At 37.9% G+C, this 24,737-nt stretch overlaps 1 protein-coding gene across 4 annotated transcripts in view; it reads right to left on the reverse strand.

The window, feature by feature from the left end:
* Window positions 1-24,737, reverse strand: part of b4galnt1.S (beta-1,4-N-acetyl-galactosaminyl transferase 1 S homeolog) — a 65,609-nt gene that overhangs the window by 18,251 nt on the left and 22,621 nt on the right. For 2 of the 4 annotated variants that reach the window (XM_018250090.2, XM_018250091.2), the window contains exons 2-3: window positions 21,017-21,079; window positions 7,958-8,161 (exon numbers count right to left, since the gene is read on the reverse strand). In XM_018250090.2, the coding sequence (XP_018105579.1) occupies window positions 7,958-8,160 (203 nt within the window). In that variant the 5' untranslated portion in view covers window position 8,161; window positions 21,017-21,079. Of the gene's footprint in view, window positions 1-7,957; window positions 8,162-12,074; window positions 12,155-14,941; window positions 15,064-21,016; window positions 21,080-24,737 lie in introns of those variants that run through there. The other 2 variants (XM_041584433.1, XM_041584434.1) reach the window with 2 other exon arrangements.

Here is a 24,737-nt window from a genome sequence, read left to right on the forward strand (position 1 = left end):
AGCGAATTTACACCAGCACCCGTTAGAAAATCGGTGAAGTAACGAAATGACGTCACACTGGCGAATTTTCGCTAGCGTTAGCCACTTCGCCCTAGTAAATTTGCCCCAATTGATTTCCCATTTCTCTCTAATAACAAACAGCAACTAGTACTTTTTCAAAACTAATAATTAATTAATTGATATAATTAATTCTTATCAGAGGCAAAACAATCCTAATGAATGTATTTAATGATTAAAGTAGATTTAAGATATGGTGATCCAAACTATGGAGATCCTTTTTTCGGAAAACAAGCATTCTGGATAACAGGTCCCATACATATATATACATATATATATATATATATACATATATATATATACATATACATATATATATATATATATATATATATATATATATATATATATATATATATATATATATATAGATCTTAATTGTCAATATACTAATTACAGTATGTTGAAATTTCCATTTCACCCAGTCTCCACCCCCCTCCCAGGTGCAGACACAACTTTAATAAACACACAAAAAAGCCAAATATATATATATATATATATTCATAAAGTACCTGCACTCCTTCCTGGTTGTCGAGGGTGGGTGCTTGGTCAATCGTAGTATATAAAGTTCAAAGTGGACCAGCACACCAAATTTTCAATCAAAAAAAGGTTTATTCCAACATCACTTTAGTGTCCAACGTTTCGGCCCACATTAGGGCCTTTATCAAGGATAAGTGCAAGTGATCATGTGAGCATTTAAATACAAAAAAAGTGGGCGTCTGGATGACGTCATTAACAATCAATTAATGCAAATAGGTGTCTTAATACATTCAAGTGAACAATGTGCTTTAATACCAAATCTGGTCTCTAGGTGTCAGCATTGTACCAATTTCTCAATTTTTCTTTTTGTAGTGGTTTCCATTTTGTGAAAAAGTTGGCATGATCAGATACGATCATATGCGATTAAAATCTGTCATAAGTGTACAATGTGTATCAAAGGGATTGTTAAAAACAATAAAAGAATATGTTGCAAAGAAATTCTATAGTCATTTGTTGGATTGCTTACTTTGTCTCAGCACAGTAGGGCTATATACACCATCTAAAAGAAAAAAACGTATACCAATGTTACAAATATTGTTGCTATTTATGTTCCATTTCTTATTTTGTTATTTTATTTCATTTTGCTATTACGTTTCATATTTCTACTTGTCACTGTCCATTGAGACTGGGAAAAGATTTTTTTAAGTTAGGAAACAATTAAGGATTAGTTGCCCATTTAGGCAATATATAGCCTAAATATATATAGCCCTACTGTGCTGAGACAAAGTAAGCAATCCAACAAATGACTATAGAATTTCTTTGCAACATATTCTTTTATTGTTTTTAACAATCCCTTTGATACACATTGTACACTTATGACAGATTTTAATCGCATATGATCGTATCTGATCATGCCAACTTTTTCACAAAATGGAAACCACTACAAAAAGAAAAATTGAGAAATTGGTACAATGCTGACACCTAGAGACCAGATTTGGTATTAAAGCACATTGTTCACTTGAATGTATTAAGACACCTATTTGCATTAATTGATTGTTAATGACGTCATCCAGACGCCCACTTTTTTTGTATTTAAATGCTCACATGATCACTTGCACTTATCCTTGATAAAGGCCCTAATGTGGGCCGAAACGTTGGACACTAAAGTGATGTTGGAATAAACCTTTTTTTGATTGAAAATTTGGTGTGCTGGTCCACTTTGAACTTTATATACTACGATTGACCAAGCACCCACCCTCGACAACCAGGAAGGAGTGCAGGTACTTTATGAATATTTATGTGCACGGGGATCCAATTCTCCTAAATTGTACCGAGCACCCCCCATTATCAACCAGCAGATCCCGAGAATAAAGGGACATGGATGATGACAACCCCAGGATTGCAGCTACACAAGGGGAAAACTTCACAAGGGAGGAAATCCAGAGGATCCTGTTCACAGAAACCTACGAGGAAACCTTTGGCAACTTAGGCGCTAAGGAAGCTTATCACGAGCTACTGCGCCTTAAAAAGAAGGAGATCGAGCTCCATTTGCATGGAGTCTCCCTATCCGACTACTATAGGGAGAGCAAAGTACCCAGGGGTTTCAGGATAAGCAATACACCTACCCTTGGAAGAAATAATCCGGACTTCTGCAAAAGATGGTGCCAGGTGATAGACAAATGCTCCCTGGACTTGATGCTGCTCGTGATTGAAGAAGCAGGCCGAGAGCTGAGAACGATCCGCAGTGATATCGCCAGCTTTGACAAAGCGCATCTAAAGACCCTCCAGAGCGATAAGGAGACGGACTGGCTGGGACGCATAGCAGAACAGATCGGCAAGTATAAAGCTGAACTTCTGGCCTTTAAAAGCGGCAAGCGTCTGAAGGTGATCCAGGACTACAAAGACAATACGGTGCACCGCTGGCAGCAAGGAACGGAAGTGAGGAGACGCAGAGTAGAATGGAGAGCACGGAGATCCCCAGCACGCTCGGCAACCAGTGCAGCGTCGGAGAGCGAGGGAGAGATGAGTGCACAAGAATCTCCAAATCCACAGGTTTCTTTTTTAGGAGAACGCCAAGGCAACAGCAAGGACCCAGGAAGGCCCCCCGTCGCGGGGGTCGCAAGTGTACCCGCAGGCACCCGACCACAACGACAACGGATACAGACAAAGAGGAAGACCTAATATTCAACCTTTCTTCACACCAGCTCACGCATCCAGAGAGATCGCTACTGCAGAAAGGCCTTGGATACGTACCGATGGTGAGTGGCAATTCTTTCTCTCATTTCATAGATAATTACAAATTTGCTAGACAACTGAGACTTAGAGAGCATTTTGGGGATACTGAAGATGTACCAGATAAAACTCCAGATGTCAGCACAGTTATCTCTGAAGGAGCCATGGATATTGCAGGCATAGAACCCAAGGAATTAGACATAACCAATATAAGGGGTGCAGATACTGAGGTGACAAATCCATCTGCTACAAGTAAATTTAAGCCAAAAAGTAATTACGATCCGCAGAGTACAAATGCTTCCATCAAAACCTATAACCGCATGTTAAATATAGATATGTCTGCCCACCGCAAGGCCAAACAAAGATGGAGAGGCAATCTTACAGCAGTGGAAAAAGAGGCGGTCAAATCTCTAAAGCAAAATCCTGATATTATTATTAAATCTGCAGACAAGGGAGGCGGGATAGTAATCATGGATTATAGCTACTATAGACAAGAATTACTATCCCAATTATCCAATATATCTAAATATCAGAAGCTGACCTTTGATCCGACAGAAAAGTTCAGCAGGGAACTAAGTGGAACTCTGGACATGGCTGTGAGTAATGGTTGGATTACAAGTGACATGTACAAGTATTTTCTGCCTTTGTACCCTGTACGGCCAGTGATTTATACGCTACCAAAGGTACACAAAAATGCCCAGAGGCCACCTGGCCGGCCGATAATTTCATCGAATGGATCACTTAATGAGGGCATAGCCGAATATGTGGATTATGTACTACAACCTTGCATCCAGAACATTTATGGATACGTAAAAGATACAAATGATTTCTTGCATGTTATACAAAGTGTTAACTTAGACATAACAAGATTGATACTGGTTACAATGGACGTACAGAGTCTCTACACCTGCATCCCACATGACGCTGGTGTGGAGGCTGTGCGGGAATTGGTAACTCAGAATCCATTGTATAGAGGGCCTCCAATCGAATTTTTGCTCACATTGATACAATTCATTCTACACAAAAATTATTTCAAATTTGAGACTAATTTTTATGTACAGTGTACGGGGACCGCGATGGGGTCAAAAGTGGCCCCGGTATATGCGAATGCATATATGTGCAAATTCGAAAATGATCATATATTGAATCACCCCCTATTCAGGCGACATGGAGCCTTTTACAGGAGATATATCGATGACCTGTTTTTCCTATGGCTGGGTCCGTCCAAAGACCTAGATGAATTTGTAGAGCAATTGAACAGATTGGACAGCCCTGTAAAATTCACTGTAAAATATGACTTGCAATGTATGAACTTTCTGGATGTTGAACTGTACAAAGACAAGGGGTCCCTACAGACACGCATTTACACGAAACCTACAGATAGAAACACCCTGGTGCATTATCACAGTAACCATCCTAGACACCTACTAAACTCCCTCCCTAAGTCACAGATGTTGAGGGTAGTGAGGATAGACAGTGATCAAACTAAAAGAGAGGAAGACTTATCGGACATGCAGAATAAATTTTTGAAGAGGGGTTACCCAGTGCAATTGCTATCTGATACTAAAAATTGGGCGCTCTCCCTGGATCGTGCTGAGGTCTTGGGTGAACAGGGGAAATCAGAAAGATGCAATAAAACTAGCAGGAAAGAAAACCTTTACTATGTTAGCCAATATGATGCAAACAGCATGTCCACTAAAAAAAGCGTGGTAGAACATTGGCCTATAATAACCACGGATGAAATTATTTCTAAGCACATACCTCGGAAACCCAAGTTTAGCTTCAGAAGGGGTAGAAATTTAAAAGAAACCCTGTGTCCCTCTGACCCAGTTGATAAGTACTTAAAAGCTAATGTACAGCATTTTTTGTCTGAACGACCAGGTGTATACAGATGTTCGGGTTGTGTAACATGCGGAACACTGATATTAGGGACTCACTTTTCTCATCCACAGACAGGCAAAAAATATAAGATTAGACAGAAGTTGACATGTGACTCGATGATGGTGGTTTACATGATAAAATGTCCGTGCGGGTTAGTGTACTGCGGGAAAACTACCAGACAATTGAAAGAGCGTATAGCGATGCACAGGTCTAGCATAAGAGCAGCTCTCGACCCAGACAGATTACAGAAAATTAAGAGCAAAAAACAGGACATCTCACAGCAACCTGTAGCCAAACATTGGGCTGAAGCAAGACACAGCCCCTCGACATTTAAATGCATGCCAATTGACCAGATTACTAAGAAACCGAGAGGGGGTGACTATAATGACATGCTACTGAAGAGAGAGGCATTCTGGATACACGAGCTAGACTGCGTGACACCAAAGGGCCTAAATGGGCAACTAATCCTTAATTGTTTCCTAACTTAAAAAAATCTTTTCCCAGTCTCAATGGACAGTGACAAGTAGAAATATGAAACGTAATAGCAAAATGAAATAAAATAACAAAATAAGAAATGGAACATAAATAGCAACAATATTTGTAACATTGGTATACGTTTTTTTCTTTTAGATGGTGTATATAGCCCTACTGTGCTGAGACAAAGTAAGCAATCCAACAAATGACTATAGAATTTCTTTGCAACATATTCTTTTATTGTTTTTAACAATCCCTTTGATACACATTGTACACTTATGACAGATTTTAATCGCATATGATCGTATCTGATCATGCCAACTTTTTCACAAAATGGAAACCACTACAAAAAGAAAAATTGAGAAATTGGTACAATGCTGACACCTAGAGACCAGATTTGGTATTAAAGCACATTGTTCACTTGAATGTATTAAGACACCTATTTGCATTAATTGATTGTTAATGACGTCATCCAGACGCCCACTTTTTTTGTATTTAAATGCTCACATGATCACTTGCACTTATCCTTGATAAAGGCCCTAATGTGGGCCGAAACGTTGGACACTAAAGTGATGTTGGAATAAACCTTTTTTTGATTGAAAATTTGGTGTGCTGGTCCACTTTGAACTTTATATATATATATATATATATATATATATATATATATATATATATATATATATATATATAGATAGATAGATAGATAGATAGATATAGATATAGATATATATATATATATATATATATATATATGTCATACCTCCCAACTGTCCCTTTTTCGGAGGGACAGTCCCTCTTTTGACAGCTCAACCCACAGTCCCTCATTTTTACTGGAAAGTCCCTCTTTTCTATGCACTGAACAGCCAGAAAAAGAAACAAAGTTTCTCACTTAATTGGCTTTTAGCAGAGAGCCCAGAACAGCTAACAGGTGCAAATAAGATACTTTGTAACAATTTTGAGACACAAAAACACAGTTTAGATAAAGAGAAATATTTTCAAACTTTCATAACCTGCCACATTTTGTAAAACAAACATGGTAATTAGGGGGGAGTGGCCACAGAAAGGGGTTTGGTCACAAAAATTGCTGCGCTACGTGCGAAAAAAAAATTTTTGTCCCTCTTTTTACTTCCAAAATGTTGGGAGGTATGATATGTGTATATATATATATATAAAATAATCTGACCTTTAGTAACACAGCCATTTGTTATAACTTAAAGGAGACCCGTTACCCCCAAAAAAAAAATATTCAAAATCCTATTTTATTACATTAGTCAAACTTACACTATATAAATTATTTGAATCTTGTTTCCTTCAGTCGGAGATTTTAAAATTATAGCAAGCAGGCAGCAGCAATTTTGTGGACAGTGTTATTAAGGCAAGCCTTGCATCATCTCAGAGTCTTTTTTGTGCACTAGAATGGAGGACCTGATGTCCATCCCCATCCCCAGGCTACACAATTAAATTGCGAATATAACGGGGGAATGTGGGGAGAGCAGTGACATCTAGAAAGTGCTGAATGGAAAGTGAAAGTAATTGTCTGCCCCACCTCTATACCCACGGCATAAAGGAGGGGCAGACAATATTTGATTGACAGCTGAGATTTTTAAATGAGCTTACAACAGTTATGAATGTTTTAATAAAAAATAGAAATTGGATTTCATGTTTAATTTGAAAAGGACTTTTATTATACAGATTTTTGTGTCTAGGTGACAGGTCTACTTTAAGGTACAGGATCTGCTAATCTTATCTGAACACCTATTATTAAATAAACAAATATTAATATTTAACCTGAACCTGGTGTATGTATCCTATCGGCAAATACGCAAGAGCATTCATGGCACATTTACAAAGCATTTAATCCAGTGGGATTTATGGTGTTAGCAAATGTGAAGCCTGTATTTAACACCTGTCATAGGCAGACAATTCCCTAATACCTTGTGCACACTCTAATGCATCTAAATGATCTTCACACACCCATCTATAGCCCACTCTGAATGCAGTGCCTCTGAATACAGGCAACTATTTGCATAGCTGCCTGTTTTGTGTGGCCGCCAAAGATTACCTTGTGACCCTTATTCAATTTACAACCCATGCCCCCCCCCCCCGGGTGTTGTTCAAATGCTAATTCCCAACAGCTTCTGACATGCTGGTGGGTTGCTGGAAGTTGTATGCTGTAGGTTGAACAGGAGTGTAGCAGGCCCAATGTGACTCTGGCTACTGAGCAATAATCATACTGCAATATATTTCAATATATATTTGTGAAGCTGGTCATTTAAGTAGGGATGCACCGAATCCACAATTTTGGATTCGGGCGAACCGCCGAATCCTTCGCGAAAAAAATTCGGCCGAATAACAAACCGAATCCTAATTTGCATATGCAAATCAGGGGTTGGAAGGGAAAACATTTTTTACTTCCTTGTTTTAGGACAAAAAGTCACGTCATTTCCCTCCTGCCCCTAATTTGCATATGCAAATTAGAATTCAGATTCGGTTCGGCCGGGCAGAAGGATTCGTCCGCATCCAAATACTGCTGAAAAAGGCCGAATCCTGAACCGAATCCTGGATTCGGTGCATCCCTACATTTTATTGGGGTGGGATACAGAAATGGAACTGCAACAAAACCTGGTTACCCACAGCTCTATGTTTAGACTTTATTTGGTGACACGTACACAACTATGATGTCACATAAAGCCTCAGTAAAACAGTGAATCTAATGTGTGCTACACCACCGCTATGTCTACTAGGAACATTTTTTCTGTGTATTTAGTTCACCAAAAGATATTTAACTTGAGAAAAACAGAAAATGGCATTTGGAAAAGGCAGTGGTACATACTGCAATACATCTTCTTTCCACTTGAAAGGTATGTGAGCCAGTTTCTCAGACGGCTGAAACACACTGGGGTCCAGCAGATACTTGGGTGCTTCCCGGTTCCAGACATTCACCACACTGGCAGGCTTGGTAAAGATGTGAAAGCAGAGAAGGGATAGGGGCACAGTCACCACCAGGGCTGCACACAGCTTCCTAGAGAGGCGCATGCTGAGGGAACAAACAATATCAGCATATTAGTATATTTACATATCATTAATAAAGCCAACTGACAAATGTATGAATGTCACACGGCCACACGCCTACAAAATACCACTGATTACTGATTCGATCTTTTATTGCTGCCCAGATAAGCAAATTATAATGTGTTTCTTTTTGTAAAGTTGTTTATTCACTGTAGGTTAAAGCCTCCCCAGCTACAAATAAGAGTGTGTAAAGGACAAGCATGTGAGTTCCTGATGGGTAAAGGAATACTATGACTCCATATTCTAAAGATGGAACCAGTGGCAAAACTATAGAGGAAGCAGACACTGCAGTCGCAGGGGGGCACGGGGAACAGACTGTGGGTCTGCATCCTCTATAGCAAATAAAACAACCCTCTTCCCTTGCCGCTCTCTTACTGGCGAGGAAGGGGGAAGCAAGTTGGGCAGGAGTGGGCAGAGTCGAGGTGGGATGTGGGCGGGGCAGAGGCAGGACATGGGAGGGGCAGAGGCAGGGTGGGAAGTGGGCGGCAGGCCCTTCTGAAGATTTTTCCAGAGGGTCCAGGGAGAGCCATGATGGCTCTCTGCAGTAGAAGAGCTGAATTTTCAATTTGATAACCAGAAATTCGACACTTGAAGTTACCCAGAGCTATTTTGCCGCCCTGGTAACTGGTGGGGTGCTGCCACTTGCAGTGAGATTCTCACTCACTCAACGGCTCATTGTTAAAACCCCCTGGGCACAAGTACAAGAGCACTAAAGAGGCACATCACTTAGGGCTCATTTGAAGAGCCCGGGGTGTGCTGTTCTTTGCAGGGAGAGCTGAATCCAAAATCTGGTTCTCCATGCAGAGAACGGCATCAGATGGCCCACCAATGTCGGGTCACTGGTAATAAAAACGATGGGCCCCGGCCCCTGTGGCCCATTCCAGCCCTGTCCTTACTGCTAATCTAGCCACTCTAGATTCAAACCTCAGTCCATGGGGCACATTTACTAAAAAGCAAATTGTGGGGGGTTTTTTTCGAAAATTTGCCAAAATGACAATTTACATCGAATTTGCCAATTTACTAAAAGGAAAAGAAGACAATTTGCTAGTGAAAAAGCTTAGCGCTAGAGAACATTCGTGCTATTTCGCCAGGTGCATTTTCGCTCAGGTGAACAATCAATCCGCAAATTTATCAAAAGTGTAAACTTTCCAATACATTACCCTTTTCGACAGTCTACTTTACCTGGTTCTACCTGGCTACATCCTCAACATTATTACTGTATGTAAGTGACATCACATCCTATATTCAAAAAAGTCATAAATAAAGAAAAAACACTGTTTTTTCCATATTTTAATGTGGGATTATGTTTAAAAGTAGTAACTGTTAAATACATAATATTTGCACTTTTTTAATCATTTGAAGCTCATGCCACATTTGTTTTAGGGTGGGCTCATGTCTAGGACAATAGAGGATCTCTTTTGTCTTATTTTGCTTCATTGGATATTTTTAATAATAAGTGGCCACTTCAAGCAATTTCACCATCACTAATAAAGACATAGATATATATATATATGACTTATATGTACCCACCATATTTAAACTGACGGAAACTAAAGTGTGTTTATGACATTTTGCTCGGAATAAACTAATGCTAGAGAAAATTTGATAAGAAACTTTCATGCTGATATATATTTGCTAGCGCAAGTAGGCCAGCATTCATTTACACACAGTAGTAGTGAATTAACGTCTAGCATAGTTGCGCAAAGAATGTTTTTTAAAGGTACATACCTCTATTTTGAGAGGTGCGTAATGCAATGACAAATACTTCAAGGCACTATTGGAGTTACGTAATAACTACAAAGACAACAATGATCTTATTTTTTATAATTCAAGATGAATGTGGCAAAAATGATCTTGCAGTTATTCCAATTTAATTTGAGTTTGAATTTTGAGATTAATCAATTGACAAAAATCTTGGTAATTTAAAAGTGAAAAGTCAATGTGTAGAAGTCAATGGGAGTTATATTTTCAACATTCATATAAGTTAATACAATTTTTGAACTGGACATTTTTTAGCAATGTGTAAAGATGAATGTAACAGATTTTCTTTCATGTGACTGTGTTTTATTTTCTGTGAATCCGTGTGACATTTTTTTGATTCGGATTTTCATACAGATGAGAAAAAAAATCATGACCCTGGAAATTTCTTTAATCAGAAAATGAATAAATCTGCCTCCTTGTTTGCCCAGGTGCAGTAACCCATAGCAAACAATAATAGGGTTGCCGCCTTTTCAGTAGACAACTTCAGACAGGGGGCGGGTGTTCAATGATGAAGGCGGGGTTATGACGTGGCAACCAGCAATTGGCTGATTGCCATGTCATTAACGTCAATGTCCTGTCTAGATTTCACCTGGGCAGCCCTTCCAAATATTGGACAGGTGGCAACCCTAACCAATCAGCAGGCTGCATTTACTAGTCATCTGTTTAAAAGAAAAACATCTTATTGGTTGCTATGGGTTACTGCACCTGGACAAATGTATGCCTTTAAATAAATATGTAGGTATATTTTCCCTTAAAAAGAGAACATGTAATTGTAGGCAGTATGTAGTCTGATTAACTGCTCTTTGTTAGCTATGTTAGCATGCTGATCTTTGAGATAGTTCTTCAAAGTGTTTTTAATATATGGATCCTTGGGAAAATTGGAACAAAATTTTAAAAATGTTAAATATTTCCCTTTTACATCTCTTGCCTTGAGCCCCCATTTCGTGATGGTCTGTGTGCTGCCTCAGAGATCACCTGAAATACTGCAGCTCTTACTGTAACAGGAAGAAGCGTGGAAGCAAAAGACACAACTCTGTCCATTATTTGGCTCATGTGACCTAACATGTAGGGGCATATTTATCAAGGGTTGAATTGGTCCTTCAAATTGAAAAAACTTCGAAATTCGAATTCAAAAAGACCAACCAAAATTACGTTTTTTTTGGTCGAATAGATCCGTTTTCGATCCAATAGTCCCGTATTTGGCCAAATTCGAATCGTACGAATCGAAGGAATAGCACATTCAATCGAATTCATTTCAAGGTTTTCCCTCAAAAAAAACTTAGATTTTTCAAAGTCCAACAATTGACTCCAAATGGGTTCTAGGAGGTCCCCCATAGGCTAAAACAGCAATTTCGGCAGGTTTTAGATGGCAAATGGTCGGTTGAATTTTTAAAGAGACAGTGTATGATAAATTTTGATATTAAAATTTTTTTCAAATTCAAATCGAATTTGGATTATTTCCTAGTCGAAGTACACAAACAATAGCTCGAAATTCAAATTTTTTTCATTCGAAAATTCACCTCGACCTTTGATAAATCTGCCCAGTATGGTTTGTCTGTGTGCCCTGTGAATCGCAGGATCCCAGGGGACAGCCCTTCTTTCTTGAAATGGCAATTTTCTGTTTATGATTACCCAATGGCACATACTACTAAAAATGATATTATTATGAAAATGAATTTACATGAAGCAGGGTTTTACATATGAGCTGCTTTATACATTGTTTGGGGGTATAGTTTTATTTTACAGGGAAAGTTCAAGGTAAAGAATAATTCTCAGTATCTTTTAGATACAGTAGTCTTGACAGATTTGAAATCCAACTTTTTTTTTCTCCCAATTATATTACATTTAATCAGATTTTATTATTCTGGTGCTGAGATTGTGTATGTGGCCAGAGGATCAACTTTGGGTAGAATGTTTACCAATAAGCCAAACAGAGTCCAGGTAAATACATGTAAAGAAAGCACACATACCATGGATTATGTTTAGCTAAAATGAAACTTGCTTGAAAATAAACATGCATGCAAAGTGGCATCCTCTGCCATAGTGTAACTAAATAATGACTCAAGTCCACCACCTGACTCATTAAACAATTTCAGTAAATAAGTGCCAGGAAGTACCTTTAATGAAAGTTGTTTTTACGCACAAATGACTGTGGGTAAAGGCAAAAGTTGCCCACTGTTCTTGCAATTGTAAATGAGTCCTAGTGTTTCCTCTGCAAAAAGAGATGAAGATTAAATAATAAACAGCTTGGGAATCAGTCACTGAGCCATTAAAGAAATCTTGTCTGGTCATGCGTACATATTTAATATTTGCATGACAGGCAGGTGTGTGCTACCTGAGAAATAAACTGCCCATAGGCAGAAATCCAATTTTGTTTGCTATGCAAAACAGCTTCCCATCTACAGGCCAGCCAGGGTTTACTTCAAAATATCAGGATAAAGATTTTGATGAATTTATGTGAAAGCCAATGGATCAAGGCATCTATATGCACTGCAATATACTCAAATAAACTGATTTGATCATATTAATCCAACACTGCAAAGTCATTGTACTTTGACACCCTCCACCATGATCACTCTGATCATACAGTATGTCAATGTAGTTGCTTTTAACTAAATAAATCAAGTCATAATCTCCATCCACCAAACAGGTATAAGTGGGGTTTTCTGTCCAATTCAATAGCAGAAGAGTCTAATCCAACTATCCGGCTCATACTGATCAGATCAATTCAGTTTGGCTGTATATACTGTAGATATGCCAGCACAACCCAAGTGAAATAGCTTTATATTCCGTATATAACACTTACTAGTTTGTACCATGTTATGTTTTTAAAGGAACAGTTCAGTGTAAAAAGAAAAACTGTGTAAATAGATAGGCTGTGCAAAATAACGTTTCTAATATAGTTAGTTAGCCAGAAATATAATCTATAAAGGCTGAAGTGATTGGATGTCTAACAGAACAGAACTCAGCCTGCTGAGCCATAAACGCAAAGATCCGATTGTTCAAATCCACGAACAATTGGACTTTCCCATCTCCTGACCTGCGACTAACCTTCAGTTTAAATAAAGTACTAAAAGAACAGATCAGCCGAAGTTCTGCCCCTGACAGCAATCGTACGAAAGTTATGTCGACAAATCTGGTGACAGTCTCCCACTGAAAATCGTCCGATCTGCAATATATGCAGAGATATTATCGGCATCCGACAGAAATCTTTTAACCTGTCCGATCGACTGAATAAATTTGCAAAATTGTCGCAAAAATTCAAAATTATTTTGACGCCGACAATTGGAATCGGAATTGTCGCTGTCTTCAAAAAACTTTTGACGTCAACATCAAAATTCGCATTTCACTACAAATTTGCTAATTTTTCGGTGAATCGAAACTGAAAAAATGCGACCATCACTAGTGAGCTGCAATTCTGGCTATTATCACTATTGTAAGTAGCTGCTACTATCTCTGTGTGACTTTGCCCTTAAGGAAGGATATGGTGGAATCTTGAAATGGGTCAGATTCACCCATCACTACTTATGACCCATGTGGCCCTCCCTCAAGTTACTGATTGGTAACTGACTGGTAACCAATCAGTGAGCTGTAGTTATGGGCGAATTTATTCGCCAGGCACAAATTCGCCGACTTCTGTGGTTTGCCGCTAGTGAATACATTCGGAAGGCTAGCAAACCTTTTTCCCATTTTTAAAAAGAAGGCCCTGAGTCAAACCAGCAAATGTAAGTTGAACCTTAAAATGTGTAGTACTTAAAAAAGCCTCTATTTTCCAGCTATATTGAAGGCTAAAATGTCCACTGTATATACTGTATATTGGAGAAGAGGCACTGCTTACAGCAAACACAGTTCACTTAAATACAGCATTGCTTTCCACATTTCTTCTCGATCCATGAAAAAGGGCTAATGTTGTTACCGTTTATGCTGCAAGAAAATCCAAATGATCTAAGGATAGAAGTTAACATTTTTGTTTTCCTTATGGATTTTCCATTCTAATGTTGAAAAACCGCACTGGCTATCGGGTTCAAGGTGACTCAATCCTGCTGTATGCGATACTGCCAACAAACGACTCTGTTGATATGTGTATATTGTACACTCACTGCAGGGTTTTATCTACAAGTTATATCAACATGAGCTGCTTTTTAGAATCAACATTCAAAAGTAATGAACTATACAGGGGCTATGGATATAGCTGTAGCTATGAGTATATACAAAAGTGGAAATGGTGATTAATACAAATAGGAATACAGAAGGGATGGGCATGGATATCTGTTGGACAGTCTAAGGGTCAATGTACGAGGCACACAGCATAATTACTGTGCCACATGACTCAACTGCTTTTGTGTATTCTGCCTCAGACAAAGCTCTTATCCCTTCCACTTTTCTCGATAAGACAAATATCCCAATGACAAATGAGTCATTCATATAAAGAGTAACTTATGCCACCCTTTATACAGCAATAACTAATCATTCTAATACAAATAGCTCATATCATTTGTAAGAAGTGTTAGAAGTTTTCCCTTTTAATGGAGGTCAGACCAAGATTATTTCTATTAATACCCTGTGTGATGTTGGTAAGAAATCTAACACCAACAGATTTTACTCTAATGTAGCTTGAAAATAAATAAAAAAGCAAGGCGCGTATGCAAACAACTTTCTCCAAATGTTCCCCACAATATATAATATTGCTAAATAAACATGAAAATCAGGAGACTGGTGGGTTCAAACAAATAATATGTACGTTAAAAAAAAAAACAACTGATTTTGAACATGCAAATGAAATGAAACAGTCATGTGAGGATACTTGAATGGTTAACCCAGCAGACCGTAAACAAAAAGCAACTGTGTGTGAACAAAATTAAATGAACATATAACTTTCCACTTGTTGCAGGCAATCGTTTTTGCAAAGTTAATAACTGTTTTAGCATGTTCTTGAAAGAATAAAAAAGCACCAATATGACAAGGTTCGCTAGCGTTCACTTACATGGATCTGGAAGAACGGGACGCCCTATGCCTCTTGCAGATAAAAGACTTAATTCCTTTGTCCCTGACTGAAGCTGATTCCAACTTTTTCAGAGCATTCCATTTCATATTCAGTTAAAGAACAACTCACACCTTGTAATCTCATTCTCTTCTCCTAGTTCCCATTCCCCTCCCCTTGTGTCAAATCATAATACTCACAAGCATCTGACAGGTACAAACCTGAAGGGAGCAGTGCAGTGTATATTTTTATGCCTTAGGGGGGGGGGGAAATCACTCATATGATTTATAACATGTTACCATTAAAAGATATTGAACATTTGTGTAATGTAATAGATATAGTTGATCATTATCTCAAGCATTCCGGATAATATATCCTATACCTGTAGTACTATTTATTACGTATATTGTTTTAAGAGAAAAAGATCTTATGTAGAAGAAAAACCCATAGAATTGCCAGGCAGTATACCCAAAGTTTACCAGCTGGATACATAAAAATGCATCAGGATAAATTTCATAAAACTAGTATTATGTTTAAATGGAGTCCCTGCTTAAAAATATAGCAACTGATTTTATTCCTAAAGCCAAACAGAGAACCTGCTTAACAGGACTCAGTCTATAACAACGCAACTGCTAGTGCTAAATGTTATAAGATTAACATAGGCAAGAAATTGCTAAAAGGGAATAGTCCTTGGGACTGGACCAACTTGTATAGTCTTTGTTAAGATGGCCATACACAGGAAATAAGCGGATCTCTTCCCGATATGCCCACACTGAGGTGAGCGATATCGGGATGATCCGATCGTGGGCCCTAGGGCCCAATGTTCAGATCAGAATGGAGGCGTTACGGGCAGTCGGATCACGGGACCACACGGGACCGCATAATACTGTATAAAGGCTTTTATACAGGCCATGGAAGACCTATATGTACCCTCCCTATTCAAATTGACCTAAGCGTAACTGTACTAACGAAGTTTCTCTAGGCAGAAATGAACACTAGCGAAAGTTTGCAATGAAATGGTCATGCTAACAAATAAACGCTAGTGAAAATTTTGCCAGCGTTCAGCTACAGAGACGCAACTTCGCATTTTAGTGACAGCGTAGTGGTAGCGAATTTGTGCCTGATGAAGTGGCGCGAAGTGTGTCGGAGCCTTCGCAAGCGAAAATGTATTTGCCCCATTGTTTAGTCTCTCCAGAGAGACAACCCTCCTCCTCTCCCACTGTTTATTTATCTGTTGAAAATAGATCATTTACAATGTAGCACTGTTATGCTATTTTTTAGTTTTATATTACAAAAAAGTTCTTCAAACGTCTATATTTGGGGGCAGATGTATTAAGGGTTGAATAGCGAGGGTTAATTAACCCTCGATATTCGACTGGCGAATTAAAATCCTTCGACTTCGAATATCGAAGTCGAAGGATTTAGCGCAATTCGTTTGATCGAACGATCGAAGGAATAATCGTTAGCCTATGGGGACCTTCCCCATAGGCTAACATTGACTTCGGTAGCTTTTAGGTGGCGAACTAGAGGGTCGGAGTTTTTTCTTAAAGAGACAGTACTTCGACTATCGAATGGTCGAATAGTCGAACGATTTTTAGTTCGAATCGTTCGATTCGAAGTCGAAGGTCGTAGTCGAAGGTCGAAGTAGCCAAAAAAAACATTCGAAAATCGAAATAATTTTCATCTATTCCTTCACTCAGACTTAGTGAATGGGCCCCTTGGAGTTTATTTAATTTAACTACTACTCAGATGGTACTTGAAGTTGTTTGGATTTGATAACACAACTATGACTATTCTCAATCGGAGTCATGTAAAATTACATAACATAGTATTTCAGATTTATTACAAATAAACGTAAATATATGGTTCATTCACATAAATAAATGGTTTATTCATTTTAACGTGTAATACAAAGCATCCAGATACTAGTGGGCACATTTATCAAGTTTCGAATTTCGAGGGTTAATAAACCCTCGAATTCGACCCTCGAAGTTAAATCCTTCGAATTCAAATATCGAATTTGAAGGATTTAGAGCAAATGCAAATGATCGAGGTAAAAATCGTTCGATCGAACAATAAAATCCTTTGAATCAAACGATTCGAACGATTTTAAGCGATCGATCGAAGGATTTTTATTCAATCAAAAAAATGTTAGAAAAGTGCTGGGGAAGGTCCCCATAGGCTAACATTGAACCTCGGTAGGTTTAAAGTTGCGAAGTATGTAGTCAAAGTATTTTTAAACAGTCATTCGATCGAATTCGAACGAATTTGACCCATTCGATGGTCGAAGTACCCAAAAAATACTTCGAAATTCGAATTTTATTCCATTCGAATCCTTCACACGAGCTTAGTAAATCTGCCCCTATATGTTCAAATTTATTAGTTGTGGATGTGTTAGAAAGCTACTAGTAGTTATATATAAGGTACAGATGGTACTTCATAGTTAAACAGCAATATAGAGAAGTAGTAGATACTAGAGGTAATGTAAAAAAATCACAGACATGTTTTTAAGAAATGTGAGCCTTTTTTATTTTGAAAAAACACTTGTAGCCTAGTGGATAGAAGGTTCTCTAACAATTTAGGGCATGTGTGTAGCAGTATACTGAGAAGAACATGCATGTGAATAGGACTTCCCATTGACTAGCAATGCAAATCCAATGCAAAGTGAAACATGGCAGTTGACAGATTCAACACAATCAACAAACCTTGAAATTAAGGAAAAACGTTTTATTGGTAGCCCCAAAGCTGAAAAAGGTGCCACAAAAAAACACCCATAGACTATAATTTAGTTTGAGTAAAATGCATAGTGCTTCGAAAAAATTAGACACGTGTCAAAAGTCAGATTCGCAACAAAAATGTTTTACCGTGTGACAAAATCGAAGGTCGTGTCAAAACCATTTTGCTAATTTTCAGCAGTTTCACAAATTTTTCAGAAATTTCGCTAAACATTAAAGATTTACTCATCACTAGATAACACATATACATGAGTCCTCCACTAATGCAAAGGTCTGGTGTTCAGCTTCCAACCTAATTCAGTTGAGCCATTATTTAGGGGGTTATTTACTGAAACCCAAATTGTTGTCAATATTAAAACAACTTTGACCATACTCCGACCACAATTTTACCTTATTTATCAATAAAATAAGAGAAACTTGAAAAGAAATCTCGAAAGAATTCGAAATGTCTAATTTTTTGGATTATAGCCCGAAAACCACAAATTTTTTAGATTATCATACAAAACCCAGAGCAGATCATGATATCTTCCAATTGTAAAAGGGACACCTGCCATTGACTTCAACATGACCTTGGCAGGCTTGAGATGGAGTATTTTCGGATTCAGGCGTTTAGCAGCCTCGGGGTATAATAAATCTTGAAAAATTCGAAATGTTTTCCCCTTTAAAACTCGGATCAAAAAAATTGGATCTTTAGTAGATAACCCCCTTAGTCTTTCTCCTACTGCAGTGGACTAACTCAAATGATTCAGCCTCTTCACTTTTACAGCTAAGGAAGTCTTCTGTCTAAAGCGCTTAGTGAGACCAATATCATACTAGACAACTTCCCATCTACATTAAGCAACAGTTGGAGGGCCAAAGGTTGGCCATTAATAATCTTTTTGTTGCAAAGTTGCTTGGTTCCTATGTATCCACCCACACACTGATACTTAAGGGCTAATATATGAACTGGAGAACTGAAAAAAGGATATCAGCTGTAACCTTAGAGATAACTCCTATTAGCATATGGTTTAATTTATAATATCCGTGCAGGGGGAATGTTTAACTGTTATGACAGGCTTACATGGTTTAGATGATAAACAATATGTCACATAATTGTAATTGCCTGATTCATTAATTACAGTCACATGAAAAAGTTTAGGAACCCCTCTTAATTCTTTGGAGTTTTGTTTGTCATTGACTGAGCTTTCAAAGTAACAATTTCTTTTTAATATATAACGCCTTATGAAAACAGTAGTATTTCAGCAGTGACATAAGGTTTATTGGATTAATAGAAAATATGCAATATGCATCATAGCAAAATTAGACAGGCGCATATATTTAGGCACCCAACAGAGATATTACATCAATACTTAGATGAGCCTCATTTTGCAAATGTAACAGCCTCTAGACGCCTCCTATAGCCTTTGATTAGTGTCTGGATTCTGGATGGTGGTATTTTTGACCATTTGTCCATATAAAATCTCTCCAGTTCAGTTAAACTTGATGGCTGCCGAGCATGGACAGCCTGCTTCAAATCATCCCACAGATTTTCTATGGTATTTAAGTTTTTGTTGATATTGGGTCAAATTCATCTGACCCTCGACTTTAACAAGGGCCCTAGTCCCTGGCGTAGCCACACAGCCCCACAGAATGATGGAAACTCCACCAAATCTGACAGTAGGTAGCAGGTGTTTTTTTTGGAATGCGGTGTTCTTCTTCCGCCATGCAAAGTGCTTTTTGTTAAAACCAAATAACTAAATTTGTGTCTCATCAGTCCAAAACAATTTGTTCCAAAATGACTGTGGCTTCTCTAAATAAGCTTTTGCATAGAACAAGCGACTGTTAAATACCTTTTCTCATGAATGGATACACCTGCCTATGAAGTTTAAGGATTAACAAAATAATCCAACCAATTTGGTGTTGCCAGTAATCAGTATTGAGCAGTTACATGCATTCAAATTAGCAAAATTACAAGGGCACACACATTTTTTCACAGCCAGTTTTCCGATTTAATTTCATACAACTGAATACTACTTCACTAAAAATCTTTGTTAAGAAAACACACCAGTTCCTGGGAAATGAAAGACATACCAGTGTGATCTTTTTTGTTGAAAGTGAAGTCAATTATTATGCAGACAGAGAGGGGTTCCCAAACTTTTTCATATGACTGTATTTCACTTCTTTGTACCTCTACTTGTGATGAACCAAATTAAAGCAGCATTTAATATCATCAGACTGCAGCAGTAACAACATCAGACCAGATACCAACCAAGACCAGACCAGATGAAAATGGTTCTCAAATACCCCAATACAAGCACTGAAATTATTTAAATTATGCATTACTGTTGCATATTATTGAAATCTGAAAGATGTAAACACAAACAAATCACCCATTTTTACCTGCAATTAACACTTATGAACCGTTTATATTCAATAAATGGAAGCAATAGGTAACAAATAGGAATGTGCACCCCAAAATCCGCAATTACATAGATGAATGCAGTTTAGTAAAATACTGGACCCCAATCACACTTAAGCTGGCCATAGATGCAAAGATCTGATTGTACGAATCGAGGATCTGAATGTTAAGACTTTGATCTTTATGGTTAGTGGCAGGTCGGGAGATGGGAAAGTCCGATCGTACGTTGATTCAGCAAAGACTAATAAGAACAGAGAAAAGAGCTGAAGAATAAGCCATCATAACATATGCAGAGAGAATACTGTATAATAAGCAAATATAACTATAATAAGTCTAATAAGGCTGTATAAACAAATCGGATATGCAAAGGCTTAGAAAGACACTTACATTTTGCCTAGGTCAGCTCCCAATGACTTCTACGTGAACTTACAATCTTTTAGAAGTTTTACATTCAAGTTTGTAACATTTTGTTGAGCTTATTAGGGGGAATGTAATATATTTTGCTATCGCAAAAAACATTTGCAAAGAGCATTGTGAATTTTAGCGACCTTGTTTGTGTCCTTTTTGACTGATTACAGACCACAACGACTTCCTCACAAAGTTTGTGACCAAATGGCTTTTGAGAACATTCGCAAATAAAATGTCATAATCGCAAATCGTATTTAACAAAACTCCAGAGCAGGTGTTAACGTTAACCTTTGCTTAGTGAAGCGTTAATGAGCGATGTAATATTTGCCAGCGAATGATTTCTACATTGCCAGCAGCGCAAAACATTCACAAAAATGTAATGCTTGTGGTTTTTAATTATATTCCCCCCACTGAACCTTAGAGATTTGGAACTCTAATTCATAAGGTTTAGTGCAAAAAAAACAAACTTGTGGGTTAAAAAAGTGAATTGGAACATTGATAAATCAGCCCCTGAGATAAGTTTATAACAAGTTTTACCTGACTTCAACAATGACACTGCAGCGAAACTTGGTAACAACAGGGCCTTATCCACACAGGAACCTAAAAATAATAACAACAGTTATTCATACAGGCAGGGATATTTTGTGCACATTATAAACAATTGGAGTCAGTCTATTGGTCAGTGATTAACTAGGTGAATTAATATCAGAAGCAGTGTATTTCCTCGATTGCTAAAAAAACATCCAACACTTGGAACTATAAAGAATCTGTCTCTACAGCCTTACTTTTAAAAAAATTCCCTTTTTTGCATCTTTATTTTAATCCTTGGACCTGCACTTTGCTGAAACTTTTGCTAGCCTGGGGTAATTTTTTAGTGAGCAGTGTGTTCCATGATCTTCTTTCCTTTCCTAAGGTTTTCTTGTGGCTGGGCTAGGATGGGCAGTGAAGTAAAATATGAGCTTAGTGGGGAAAAAGTCAACTTTTACACTAATAATCTAAAGAACTGACACAGGTATCAACATTCAGTTAACATTTGGATAAATTACTATTATAGTTCCATTCAAATGAATCTGTCACATAACGCCGAATGAGTTATCTTAACAAACCTTCAACATGCCCATTACAGAAGTCAAACTTCTAGGCTGAGACAGTCGACCATTATTCAGTGTTGAAATTATTTCAGCTCTTCTTCAATACAATTCAATGTCAGACTGGCCTGCCGGGCTACTTGGGACTTTATCCAGTGGAATTTCAAGAAACACTCGCACACCCTAATCAATCAGATAGAGAACACCTGGTGCACAGCAAACAGGAGGAATCGGCCACCTCCCTAGAATACTGGACAAAGGGGGTAACCCCGAAACGTTGCATGCTGCAATAAATACCTAGCAAGGTTTTTCCTGCTTGAAATATCCTGTGTGCCAGTGAAGTTTTTTGTTCCACTTTATCCAGTGGGCCATATGCCCTTTCTAGGGCACAGATCATTAAGGTAGAAGCAAAGCCCCAAACTAATGAAAACTCCTACCACCCACCCTCCATAGTCCCCCATCCCTGTTCCCAGCTGTGAGACAGATAGGAAATAGTTTAGGAGTCTGTGATGGGGTCAGGAAAATGACTGAGGGAAAATGTATTGCCTTAGCAGTAGAATCCAGGTAGGTTGTTAATTATACAGGGGTAGAAAGTTTAAATGGAAGCGCAAGAGTTAATGATTCATCAAATAACTAGATATAGTTATAACTCTCAAAAATTAGCAAAACAACAAAAAAATTTCAGAACATATTAGAGTCAATGGGCGTCAAAATTATTAATTATTATGGGCCGGCGAATGGGCGAATTTTTGGCGAAGCGAAACGGGTCAAATTCGCCCATCCCAGTCACGTCCTTTCTCCTGACAACATTTTTAGGATTAGTTTACAACATATGTGCATATTAATAAGTATGAGAGAAGCAAATACACATTTTTGGGGGTAGGGTCATAAGGGTCCACTAGTGGGATGTTTTTCCTGGGACCACCAATGTCAAGTGGCACTGACATTTATCTTTCATTGGGTTTTCATAGGATTGCTCTGGCACTTATGTCACACCTCTACTAGCTGTAGCTAGGGTTTCCACCAGGGTGGTATTTTACTGGCCTGGTCAGAAAAATGTTTAGTAGGCCAGTATTATTATTATAGGTGGCAATCCCATTTACAGCCATATCTCCATCTTCAGTGACTAACTGAGTGAGAAGTGTAGGAGAGGCTGTAATTCTACAGATTCCCTCCAATCAAGAAGTGCTTGTCTACCTCAAGGTATGTTATAGCCTGTACCTCAGGATTTTTTTCTTTTTGCGGGGGCGGGGGGTTGGCTCCATGTAGTTACACAACTGCCTAAAATTAAACTGTACAAGTCTGATTTGTTTACAAGCCTGATATATTGTGCTTAAAATGTGTTTTGGTTTTTATTTTTAAATATGTTCTAGTGATCTGCAAAATTTCTGACCTTTCTTTGCAAGGACAATGAATGACGAATGGTCATGTGCTTTATCTGGCAAAGCTGTGACAAAAACAAAACATTTCCAGTAAAGAGAACAAAACCACTTTTCAATGCCTGAGAAATCACAGTCCAGATGTTCTGCAGTCAAAAACTGATTGCAAGTTTCTTAGATGCTACAGCAATTCAAGTGACCAGTTGTCTTTGTATTTGCATCTAAGAAAGGTTAACCTTCAAACAACCATAAAATCAGTTAATAGGCTGGGAATAAAGGATTACTGAGAGGCATCCAGCCATTACTTCTAATAGATTCTTCATTACTCCAATAAGTTAAGGAAGTACTGTATATAGATTTCTTAGGGTAACAGTACTTGTGAGCTGCTGCAATTTATTGTCAGGTGATTCCTATGCAAAGCCCATGAGGCTGGTTGGGGGCACCTTGGCCCTACTGCAATGCCCAAAAGTGATTTCCAACTATATGACCTAAGGACATCAATGTCATGAAATGTCAGACTGGCAACTATCTAAACAAAGAACATTTTTAATTATTATTTTCAAATGGGAGTATTTGGAGAAATGCATTATATTGAGCTGAAAAGACAGAGTTGTATATGGACTTAACAACAAGAAGAGCTATAATGTAATTAGATAAATGTACAGGCTGCACAAAAATATGGAGATGCATATTAATACAAAATACACGTATGGCTTGTCTCTCTGTTGGTAGACTGATATTATATGTCATTAATCCACCACTGGGCATGTACTCTTCAAACCACTGGTTATCTAACATAGTTACACAGATAATATGGTTTGGAAAATAATAGTCCAACCAATGTATTGTGGATTCGCACACCCTCCTTTACGATAGATAAAGATTTGCCTGGTGCACGTGGGTGGAGGCTCGGCAACCTCCCAATGCAGCAATGTAGAAAAACCTTACAGTACTCAGGTCTGCATGGGGGTTGACAAAGGGGGTCACCCCGAAACGTTGCATTGCACTCCGCTTCAATAAATCACTGAAATTTTCACGCAGACCTGAGTGCCGTGAGGTTTTTCTACATTGCTGCATTGAAAAATAATAGTCCATCAAATTTACTATATAGACCTAACTATATATATATATATATATATATATATATATATATATATATATATATATATATATATATATATATATATATACTAATTCCAAAATTAAACCACATTAAATTTTCCTGAAGATGGCCCGAGTTAATGGGATGAAACATTTAATAAACCACTTTTTCTTTATTTGGATAAAGTCCTGTGTTGTGCGGTTTAATTTTGGAATTAGTGTATTAAATTGTGTAACCAGCACCCAGGCATTTGCTTTTTTGTCGCTCACTGTGCACCAGATGTGACTTTATAATATATAAATATATATATAGATATATAAATAGATAGATGAATGATAGATAGACAAATAGATGATAGATAGATAATAGATAAATAATAAATAGATATATCGATGATAGATAGATAGATAGATAGATACCTCTTCTAAACTAAACTTCTAACTTATTCTGCTTGTCCAAGAAGTCAAGAACAGTAAGGGTCATTTCCGACCATAAATGCAGTGTGCAAGTCACCATGTTTCCCCCTACATAATCTAAATGTAATTATAGCTACAAAAGGCAGCTAGGGGTACGATTGTGCAGAAAATGGAAGCCGGAATTGTGTAATTTTTGGCATTTGGACAAAATGCTGACTGCACATGATTTTTTAGATGCAAGTATGCTACAACCATTGACACTGGCTGCTGTGG

Source organism: Xenopus laevis, chromosome 2S (assembly GCF_017654675.1).
Source record: "Xenopus laevis strain J_2021 chromosome 2S, Xenopus_laevis_v10.1, whole genome shotgun sequence".
NCBI lineage: Eukaryota > Metazoa > Chordata > Amphibia > Anura > Pipidae > Xenopus > Xenopus laevis.